This window comes from Bos taurus, chromosome 4 (genome assembly GCF_002263795.3).
Source record: "Bos taurus isolate L1 Dominette 01449 registration number 42190680 breed Hereford chromosome 4, ARS-UCD2.0, whole genome shotgun sequence".
NCBI classification, from domain to species: Eukaryota; Metazoa; Chordata; class Mammalia; order Artiodactyla; family Bovidae; genus Bos; species Bos taurus.
The window spans coordinates 47343366-47355537 of NC_037331.1; the positions used below are offsets into that span (position 1 = coordinate 47343366).

At 35.0% G+C, this 12172-nt stretch overlaps 1 protein-coding gene across 2 annotated transcripts in view; it reads right to left on the bottom strand.

Moving 5' to 3' along the window:
* Nucleotides 1-12172, bottom strand: part of NAMPT (nicotinamide phosphoribosyltransferase) — a 40680-nt gene that overhangs the window by 22139 nt on the left and 6369 nt on the right. For both annotated transcript variants that reach the window (NM_001244141.1, XM_010804167.3), the window contains 3 exon segments: nucleotides 4204-4332; nucleotides 6351-6454; nucleotides 7912-8068. In NM_001244141.1, coding sequence (NP_001231070.1) covers nucleotides 4204-4332; nucleotides 6351-6454; nucleotides 7912-8068 — 390 coding nt within the window.

Genomic DNA, 12172 nt, shown 5'->3' on the forward strand with positions numbered 1-12172 from the left:
TTCTGCATACGCTGTTTACTTCTGAGGTCCCTATTTTGTAATTCAGTTCCTATTATAGAGTTTTCCAAATGAGGAAATGAAAGAATTGCTACCTTCTAATACTAAGACTTGCTACTTCCTGATAAGAACTGTCTCTTGGTTTTCTCCCCTTTTCCTTGGCTTCCAGGCAACTCCAAAAAATGTCTAATCATAGCAACTATATTAATTATTACGACTTAGGAATTCACTCCTCCATTCTAGGATCATAATTTCCTATTCTTTTTGTAAACCAGATAGCCTGCTATTACAGCAGCTTCAAATTTTAGAAAGGAAAAAAAAAAATTTTAGAAAGAGCTGCTAAGATGACAAGTCTGTGCTCACTCAAAAAGCTACTTTCTAAGTTTTACAAAACACGCCTTTACTGAATACCAGCTAAGTGACCAATAAATAAAATAAGTAAAAATAAAAAGATTATTTATTCTTGGACTTCCCAACTCAGTCCCCTAAAAAGAAAAACTGCATTAGACTCTTGCGATTAACTATGGCTCCAAGTTCTTTGCGGCTCCTTCCATCAAGAGGTGTAATTTATCTCTTCATCCCTGATTCTGGGATGTTCCTATGATTTGCTTTTGACCAAAAGAATGTAGCAGAAGCCATATTTATAACTTCCAAGCTTCTGTTTCAAGAGGTTTTTTATAGCTTCTACTCTCATTTTCTTAGAACCTTGAGACTGCCCTGTTGTAAAGAAGCCTAAGTCAAGGAAAGAGGTCCAACAGTCCCAGTTACCTAAGCTGAGGTTCAGACATGAATGGGAGTGAGGCCACTTTAGACTGTCCCTTATCTGAGCTGAACCCCTACCTGAATGCAGACACGTAAGTCCAAGAAAGACCAGCAGAGAACCATTCAGTCAACCGCAGAATCATGAGAAATAACAGCATTTTTGTGAGGGGGTGGGGGGTTGTTTGTTATATAACAGTAGAAAACTGATGCAACTCCTAACTTGAACTCTATGACAAATCACCTCTTACCTAAGCATTCTGCTTCTGAAATTCTTCTTTCGTAATTTCAGTGATTCCAGTGCCCCAGCCTATGAGTATCCTACTTCTAACTAATCTTTAGCTTCTCTTCCTCTTTATACTGCTGCTGGTTATCCTTCTAAAGCAGAGTTTTATTCAGGTTGTGTCATTCCTTAAAATGCTTTAGTGGCTATCTATTCCACAGAGGAAGAAGGCCAATTCATGTTGAAATCTGAGGCCTTCTGCAATCTTGCCTTATTTATCATCTAAAGGTTTATCCTTTATGATATATTCCACTTTTTTGCTATAGTCTCCTTTGGGCTACTTGTCGTCCAAAGAATACCTCAACTCTTCATTCTTTCATGAAGAATACCTTCATGAAATGGAAAAGGTTTTTTTTCCTCCATACACAGAATTCACTACTTCTGCTACCAATTTAGCGTTTGTGCTTGTATTAGTGTTTAGTTAAGAATAAATTGCTCCTCCTCCAAAGGCTGTTAAGTAACACATACCTTACTCTAATATCTGTGCCCAGCACTTCTGGGGTATATAACTAGTAATCAATATTCATTTGCTGATTTAATTCAATCAACTCATAATTTTAACTTAGAATGATATTATCTAAGAGTATGAGAAAGATAGAAAACATAATGTGAAAAACTCTAGTTGAGTTATAAAGGTAGAAGATTGACCTTACCCCTCGAAAAATGCCAGGGAAGGAGAGAAATAACTATGAGACACAGTGATCCTTCACATCACCATTTCCTTTCCATAGTCCAACAAAATCAGCTTAAATTATACTCTTAATAAAATCACTCCCCTTTAAAAAAGATCACTGTAGATGTAAGCAAGGGAAAAAAAGGCAAGTTAGTTTGGGTTAATCCAAGGTCTAATAAAATAGGCCTTGTTGGAAACTTCTCCAAAACAGAAATTTGCCCACACAAATCAAGATAAAATTTTTAGTTGAAAACTAAGACTAAAGTAAAAGAACCTGTAAGTTTTATTTAAGAAGTGTTCATTATATCATTACTGTGCAGAATAAAGAATTTCAAAGAATGAGAAAGGGTGTGGTATAGTGGGAAGGGGACTGGACCTACTCTGTTAACTAGTCCCTTTGCCCTTCAGGGCTCAATTTCCTCATCTGTGAAATGAGGGCATTTGATCAGTGTAATAGTTTATAAAGTCACCTTTGATTTTTAACAGCAAAAAGGTTTTGTTTTTTTGGTTGGAAGAAACTGTTAAGTTTAGCCCAACATGCTCATTCTTCAGCCCCTCTTAAGTCTGAGATACCTCTGAAGAACTCTTAAGCTCTCCTAAATACATTTTGAAATCTGATTTGAGGACTAAGATTTCTTCTAGCACTGATATTAAAATTGATAGAGCAATTCAGTAATTTTACTGGGTTTTAAAATTCAGTGTATGGTGAATAAAAGAATCTTACTAATAACTCTGCACAAGGAATTCCCTGGTGGTCCAGTGGTTAGGACTTGTACTTTGACTGCTCTGGTTCAAGTCCTGGTTGGGGAACTAAGATCCTGCAAACTGTGCAATGAGGCCAAAAAATAAACCCCACAAAAAAACAAACTTTGCACATACTGGGAGGGTGAAATGGAAAGAATACTACTAAGCACTATTATTTTAAATGTTTTAAATTAAGCATTTCCTGAAGAAAATCTTAAGTTTTTAAATAACAAGCTTTTTGGATTTGGTAACAGATTGGATTTACAAGGTAGTAAACTTGGGTGGGAGATGGCTAAGACAAAGATGAACCACCTCTATCCTCTAACCCACAGAAGAGGCAAAGTCATTCTGAGAAAGTGTTTTCTGGAGACATGGTATTTAAACACAATTAAAAAAAAAACCACAGGATCTATCAGAAAGGGACTGTTTCAGAACATGTATTTTTGTGCCTTAGATAAAAATACATACCAAGGACTGAAATTATTTAAATAATATATATTAGAAGGTAAACTTGATAAGCAGATGAAAATAGGGAACTTTTTTCCCTTCAAAATCTAAATCTCATATTGGATTTTGTATTTAATAATCTTTAAAAATATATTTGCTAACAAACTAAGATGTCCACAATTTATAAAAACATCAACTTTTTTTTTTTAGTGAAATACATCTAAATAATGATAATTAAAACAGGTACTTAAAATTTTTTTCAAGGCTAGTATTTTTCACTTTCTAAAGAAAAACATACATGAAAAGCAAGGTAGACTTGGAACTAGTTCTGTGTCATAAATATCTGCTTTATGAGACTCCAATTCAACACAGGGTAAGAGTACTTATTGACTAAATCCTCAACCAGAAAACCAAAAAGAAAAAAAGTGAAAAAAGGTGATTCATAAATGATGATTTTAAAAGTAAGATTTATCTGTTTGGGATCTTTTGGCACTGAAGGTAAAATACACTAGATGATGTGGTTCTTTAAGAACTCTTCTACTTTTTTTTATAATTTCATCCCCTCAAAATAAAGTATCTGTCAGTAAAGGAGTATGAGAAGTGTTAATATGTTTCCTTTTACTCTGAGTTCACAATTCAGAGTTTTAACACATAACAGTAAACTATTTTAAATCTTTATTTTAGTTAATTGTTCATTGTTTCAGAGCCTGTTAGGCTATTAAAAATTTTTCTAAACTGCTTCTAGTCTTTATAAATGAATCCCAAATGTATTATTTTATAATATAACAAATTAGTTTTACCAATAAACTAGTGAGATAAAGCATACAAAGCACCAAGTAATCACCTCTCAGATAATAGGGTGAAATTTCTATAGTGAACCTTGAATGTATTTAGATGAGAAATACCAGGTGGTAGAGTCTAGGCCCTAAACTGATTAGATTAGAATAAAGAAAACGATTACTAAAAGTCTTAAGTTACTAAAGATGTACCTGTGCTGTTTTTATACTCTTTCTCTATGGTGGTATATATTTAGGATTGCAACAAATAAGATGGAGGCCAGCTGAGTTTTAACTGTTAACGATTTTTTACAATTTAAGATTAGATTTTGGAAGGTAATTTAAAGATTATTTAGTCCAACTGTCATTTTATAGGTGAGGAAACTGAGGCCTGAGAGGTTTAGAAGTGGTAGGAGGTTACATAAACTTCATTAGTAGCAATTTTTAAACTAGAATTCCAGTTGAATGGTTTTTACATCTACAATTAATGTTAAGAATGAAAAGCAAAACAAAAAACAATTCACCTCAACCCAGTTTGTAAGCCAGTAACACTCCGGATCTGTGTTTTCCACTGTGAAGAGAACATTTCCTCTCGGAATGACAGAGCCCTCAGGAACAGCTTTTACTTCTATTGGAAGATGCCCATCATATTTCTGGTAAAAGACAATAATGAAATTATTCATTCAACAGATGGTACACCATTACCATTACATATTTTACAGAAGCTAAACTTATTGTCAGAGAAATTACAATTGTAGATCTTACTATATTGCTAGTAATATGGTCAGAATATGTTTATCCTCCTGAAATAAAATTAGCTATTATGATTAACAGTTTAGTATTACTAATTTTTAAAATTTTATGCTGTCAAAGTACTTTTGCTAAGAAAAATTGTCACTTGAAGATAATTTCAAAACAAAGTTGTTTTCCTCTTCTTTCCCCTTCAAAGAGTTTATTCCAACATATTCTAAGAGCACTATCTTTCTTCTAAGTAGTCTTCTTTTCCATCAAAGAAAGGCTAATGACTGGAAGATTAAATAATGAACTGCTGTTAGAGAGCAAAATAAAATGAACAAACTAAAAAGAAAGGAACTCTCTGCCAGTAGAAGAATCTTGAATAGGTGTTCTCTATACTGGCAGTAGACCTCACACTATTTTGGTAGTAGACTATAACTAAGTATAGTTTCTAGAACTTTTGCAATCAACATCCAAGAGCAACAAGTCTCTCCCAGATTAGGCTGAGGATATAGTAGCTACATGTTACTAGATACTTAATTAAGCCTCCCCTTTTTTAAAGTTAAAAGCTGGTTAACTTTTGGCTAGTAAGGTAGGTTGTTTCAGAAATCCTGGCAGTTTACGTGATTTGGGACAAGATAACTAGATTAAAAAAAAAAAAATTCACGATTCTCGAGGTCTCAGATTCTATGCTTGTAAAATCGGATTATACAAGATTATTTCTAGAGAATCTATGAATCCCTAAGATTCTCTGAATATAAAATGAAAAGATTTACCACCTTGACGACTGAGAATTATATTACTAAGCACAGCATCTAACTTAACCATAATTGTTATCCTCAAAACAAATCAAATGAGTTAAATGAGGTAGTTAGCCAATAGATTTTACTGACCTTACTTAAGATATGGAAAACTAGCAGATAGCTTACCCAACTTCTTCATGGAGCCAAAATTACCAAATAGTAAAATTCAGTATTACAATATAGGCATGAAAGTTAAAGCATTTCTTATCACTTTGTGTTTGGTAGTTTACAATGAAAAACACATTCATTTTAGAGATAATTAACATGGAAAGATGTCAGTAGATCCCATTCTCCACCTATCTATGTAATATAGAAAACGGCCAGGGGACAATTCAACTTTTAACTCAATTTCCATGTCTTTGGATGCCCAAAAGTTTAAGCAAGGAACCCAAATGTGTTAGATAGGATATTACAGTACAATAAAGAATGAAAATTCATTTCACAGATCTGTACCAAACTATTCTAACTATTCAGTAAAGGAAATGTCCTAGAATTGTATAGTGATAGATTCATACCATCTATTTTCTTAGGTATTCTATAGTCCAGAAAATAGGCTCAAACTTTCAAGCTGCCCCACGCCCTTTCTTAATCATATGTATTTTCAGATAAAGGATTAAATCACCTTTCTGATTTGCTAGTTATTTAAACTGTAATACATATTGTATCAAACTGCTTAGACATGCTATAGATTCTTGATACTAATCATGAGGAAAAACAATTAAACGTACCTTTAACTTCTCACAAGAATATCTAAATAGATATTAGTTATAGGTTCCCATACAGACAATAGTTGTAATTATAGCTGATCCTTGAACGATGTGGGGGTTAGAGGCACCCCCTGCCAACGGTCGAAAATCCAGTCAGCCTTACTTACAGTATTACTGTATTACTTACAGCCAGCCTCTGTAACCGCAATTCCTCTGTATCTGTGGTTCTGCATCTGCAGATTCAACCAACTGCAGGCTTGTAGTGCTGTAGTATTTACTACTGAAAGATACTCCATGTAGAAGTGGACCTGTGCAACTCGAACCTGGTTTTCAAAGATCAACTGTATAGCCTAATCTTCTATTCAAATTCTGGCAAGAAATTTTGAACTAAAAGTAAAACCAAAATACAAAATACACATTTTTTACCTCAAGAATGTAGTTCCATCCCTTTTCATTAAAGACATCATCTTGGAAATGCTCTCTGTATACCTCTTTGGCTTCTTGGATCTTCTCTTTGGTCACTACTTTACCTAAAAAAATAAACATCTCCTGTTTACATTTCTGAAGGCATGCTGTGAATTGCTGAGTTGTCATAGGATTAATGTCTCTAGCTATTTCACACATTCTATAGATTAAAAAACAAGAACTGAGAGGTTAAATGATTTACCCAGAGTCAACAGCAGAGTCAGAAAAGGAATCTGCACTTCCAACCACTCATAAGCAGAAGCATAAAAGTTAATTATGTGAAAAACAAATTTGCAGTAGAAGAGATTTTTATATGTGTGTATGTATATATATTTTAAATTACAGTAACAAATTCACTTCTAGGGAGATTTTTAAAAAACCTGTGTTAATTTATACAGTCTTCAGATTTGAGAGTAAGCCTTTGACATGTGGTTTCCAGGTTAACCTGTTTACTTTATTCATAAAGTATATCTTTGGAGGCTGACAATCCAATAATTTTCACAGTTCCTACGTTGTTGCCACCCCCGCCCCCCCATACACCTTTAGCTAACTTTATCTATCAAATGAGAATAATACCTACTTATAGTGTGGTTGTGAGAACTAAATGAGTTATGACATCTGAATAAAAGTTCTTAGAATGCTGGCCTATAACAAGCCATATATTTTAGCTGTAATTAATAATAAATAACACTTTATAAAGCTTTTAAGCTGAAGGAAATTGAAGTGTAACATTAGTCTTTGGTAACTCTCTAAATAAGATCACTAGTAAACTTATTTAAAACATCTTGGGTAATTGTGTTGTAATGAAGTACTTTTGATATCCAAGTATATTTTCAATAGCACAACATATCTCAACTATCTAATCTTAAAACTGCCAATGTTACAGAAAAAATTATCTGCATAAAATTCAACTTAATCTGTATTCAATTCTGAGATTACTTTTATTTGAAAAGGTAAAAATGAAGTTTTCCAAAATGTATAGAAACCTTTGGAACTATTTCCCCACCCTCCAAATGGACTTCCAAGTAATAAAGTACAAAAATTATTTTGGGGATTCTGCTTCTTTAAAATGCATTTGAGACTAACTCTACAGTTACAAGTAGTTTTGAAACATAGGCCTTTAAGGTAAAACTGACTAGCATAAACATATTCTAACTGCTATCACAACTCAAAATGAGTTTCCAGGTCAGTAACAAATCCTTTATTTTGAATTAGTGACTAAAGTCTGCCAACAAACCAGATGACTCTCAGAAAATTATTCACTTCTCTAAATTTCTTCCCAAGCTTATTAGTTTCAGAAAATCTCTCTCCTATTTAGACCACCAAGTACATACAAATTATACAATTTAATGCTTTCAAATTAACAGATTTCTAAAAATTTCAAAAGAACCCCTAATGTAATTAATATCAAAATTAGACTCTTCAAAAAGTTACTTCAAATAATAAAATATGACAGTATAGGAGAACAACTATGAAGAGGTATATGAAAACAGTATTTTAAACATATTAGGAAAAGCAATACCTTTTAAATACTTATGAAGAATGTACTGCAATCCATAAAATACTGTTTCCTCATATTTCACCTTCCTTATTTTCGAGTTTTCGGTCTTCTTTTCACGGCATTCAAAGTAGGAATAAACTTTGCTTGTGTTGGGTGGGTACTGTTTATAGTGAGTAACCTATATGAAAGAGAAATACTTGAATTAGAAAATACCAGAAGAACAGAATAACTTGAAATTATGTAAAAACTAGATAAAATATACTGATTTGCTATTGATGAGCTTCTTTTCCGGCGATAAAGAATAAAAAGTAAGTGTCGTGCTTATTGTTGTTTAGTTGCTAAGTCATGTCCAACTCTTTTGCAACCTTACGGACTGTAGCCTGCCAGGCTCCTCTGTCCATGGGATTTCCTAGGCAAGAATACTGGAGTGGGTTGCCATTTCCTTCTCCAGGGGATCTTCTCCATCCAGGGACTGAATCCATGTCTCCTGCATTGGCAGATGGGTCCTTTAGCACCAAGCCACCAGGGAAGCCCCATTATGATTAAGACACTGTTAATACTTCGGTATCTTAAATTCAAAATCACAGGCGAGTATAAATTTTTATAAACAGACTGGATTTAAGGAAGTACATAGCCTCTATAGAACTGGACACTTGGGGAGAAAAATAAAAAAAAGGTATCTCGTTTACTCTTGGTGAACAGTCTTCATTTGGGAAAGAGAAGCAGCTGCCTGGGGGGATATACAACATACAAGAATGAACTGAAAGCAGAATTTGGTACTGTTACTATTTAAGTGTGGAACGCTCATCAAGTCAATAGTCAATGACTTCTTCAGGCTCTCCATCTGCATAGTGAGGTACTGGAAACGATCTCTTCTAGTCTTCATAGTGACACTGTGAAAACCTGGATGAAAGCTACAGCAGCAGCAGTGGAAAAAAATACCCTGTTCTGTAATTTTTTCTCAAACCACCTCTGAATTGCAAAATATATGCCTATACAATTACAACATTAAATCCTTGTGGATTTAAAGATATGAAGAGGTGTTATTACAAATCTCTTTTCCATGAATTTAGGTAAGAGCCACTGTTGAAAATTTATTTGTTTTTGTTTTCTGTGTTTATTATAATCTGAATTTATTACATTTTAATATGGTTACAATATTTTACCAATAAAAAACAACTAGAAGAATACTGTGTATTTTCCTATTTGAAAAAATAGGAATAATAATGCCTTAAAGCTTACAGATAGGGTGATGAGTCAGGGTAATGGTGGAATAAATGTTTGCAGATGAGTTTCATGGACGACTGCTGTGGACATAAACCATTTTCCCTGTTTACTTCTGATCTCAAGTTTCAGAAAAACTAATGTTTTCCCTGTTTGGCTGCACAATCTCAATCCAAGTAAAACTTGGCTTTAACCTAAAGAATCTTTGTGGCTTAACACAAAAACTCTAAAATGAATACAGAAAGGAAAAAAGTCACAAATGTTTAAAATATGTTTCCTTTCTCATTGAAGCAACTTACAACTCTGTCTAATAGCCCCCTGATGCTGCTTACAGGTAACCTTGGAGGTGAATCTTTATTGTTAATACGTGGTCTGTTGCCTAAGTCAGGTAAGAGTTGCAACTTTCTGTTTTGCTCATCTATGCATCCCAGGTGATGCAGTGGTATAAAGAAACCCCTTGTCAATGCAGGAGCCGCAAGAGACGCAGGTTAGATCCCTGGATCAGAAAGATCCCCTGGAGATGGAAATGGCAACCCACTCCAGTATTCCTACCTGGAAAATTCCACGGGTAGAGAAGCCTGGCAGGCTGTAGTCCATGGGGTCTCAAAGAGTTGGACTGAACACACACAGGCAGTTATCTATATATTACAAGGTATATGGAAGCTTCATCAAAACCTAGCATAGGGACTTCCCCGGCAGTCCAGTGGTTAGGACGCTGTGCTTCCACCACAGGGGGTATAGGTTTGACCCCTGATCAGGGAACAAAGGTTCCTCATGTGCATGTGTGTTAGTCACTCAGTCATGTCTGACTCTCTGCGATCCTATGGACCCTAGCCTGCCAGGCTCCTCTGTCCACGGACTTCTCCAGGCAAGAACACTGGAGTATGGTGCCATTTCCTTCTCCAGGGATCTTCCCAAACCAGGGATTGAACCTGGGTCTCCTGCACTGCAGGCAGATTCTTTACCGTCTGAGCCATCAGGAAAGCCCACATGCTGCATGGCGAGGCCAAAACAAAAACAAAAAACCCTAGAAGTACATGTCAGTTTTTTAAAGTTAGAACTCAGGGGCTGATGCCAGTGTAAATTTCAGATTTAAAAAGTAGTTCAGTGAAGTAGCTAATACAGAGGCTGCTGCTGCTAAGTCGCTTCAGTCATGTCTGACTCTGTGCAACCCATAGACAGCAGCCCACCAGGCTCCTCTGTCCCTGGGATTCTCCAGGCAAGAATACTGGAGTGGGTTGCCATTTCCTTCTCCAAGCCAATACAAAATCCAGAGCAATTAAGTCTATTAGCTGATTCATTAAAATGCAAAAACATGCATATGTATATATAGGCATGATAATCACAGTAATAAATGATTACTACTTTAACTACTTAAGAAACTGGTTAGAAAAAGATATCACCACTTGAAAATGTACACAATGTATATATGTATACATATAAATATATACATTTTATATACATGTATATAAAAATGAAAATGTCCAGTTTACAATCTAAATAACTCCAATTTCCTTAGTGGGAATAAGCAGTGAGGTGGGAGAAAAGTCAGCTCTGAAGAAGTAAAATTTGAACAAAGATTCACAGTTGTGACTCAGTGGTTATTGGACCTTTTTCAAGGTTCACATACTTAATGGTGCACCTTTAATAGTTTATAATAGTTTACTTTTTCTATATCAGATTTAAAAGTATTAGAAGGCAAATGAATTATTTTCTTCTTCTGAGTAGACCAAGCAGTCAAAAGCTAAATGGAAATGTACCTAAGCTATTTAATTCCACCTTGGTTTAAAAGTATACTAAAGATTTTCCATCCTACAAATACAGTTCCTGTTATGGACAATAATGAAATACGTTTATATAATTTTAAAGCTTTACTTCAGTTGTGTTCTTTAATTATGGTACTTAAAACCTTTGCGTAAGTATTCAGAATCTCTCTCTGAAAACAAACATTAAAAATACAAAGTTGTCTAGGCTTAGTTAGATATAACGTATGACTTCTAAAATCTTTGGAGAAACTTAAAAGAACTATTTAAGAATTCAGCTAAACAATCAGCAAACTCTCTGGCAATTAACTATGGAACAATTTACTATCAACCACTTACTAACAGCCAATATATTTGAAAAGAATAAAATATAATAGTATGTTCCGATCTGTTTATATACTGTTTATATACATTGTTTAAATGGGAAAAAATTTTTAAACAGAGCTTCTTGGTAAATATTTTCTAAAATAGCTCATTTTAGTTGTGCTAAGTTTACTGTCCTCTTCATTTTACTAAACTTCATTTCTGCTAAACTTGTCACCCTAAGCCCCTTGGAACTTTTATCAGAAAATGAGATGATATAGCAGAAATTCAAATCAATACATTTTTATTTTATAAACAGTTAATTCATTCACAAATATATACTCTACCTGCTGTGTAATCAGGCACTGGTTCAGATGCTAAGGATGGGAAGTAAAATAGACTGACATAGTCCCTAGTCTCACTGGGCTAGTGAGGGCTGCTGCTACTGCTGCTGCTGCTAAGTCACTTCAGTCATGTCCGACTCTGTGCGACCCCATAGACAGTAGCCCACCAGGCTCCCTCGTCCCTGGGATTCTCCAGGCAAGAACACTGGAGTGGGTTGCCATTTCCTTCTCCAAAGCATGAAAGTGAAAAGTGAAAGTGAAGACGCTCAGTCGTGTCCGACTCTTAGCGACCCCATGGACTGCAGCCTACCATGCTCTTCCATCCATGGGATTTTCCAGGCAAGAGTACTGGAGTGGGGTGCCATTGCCTTCTCCAAGTGAGGGCTGAGAGGTCATAACATAATTTCAGAGCTAGATGGATGCTATGAAAAATTAAGGCATGGGAGACTAAATAGGAGGCCAGGAAGGCTTCTTCTGAGATAGTGACATGTGAACAAGATCTAAATGACAAGGAAATAGGAAAGGTCAGAACAGAAATGAAGACCACTGTGGTTGGTGCTTAGAGAATGAGGAGGAGGTACATGAAGTCAGAGAGAGATGCAGGGACAAGATCACATAAGACTCACAGGCTACCTCAAGTGGGGAAGC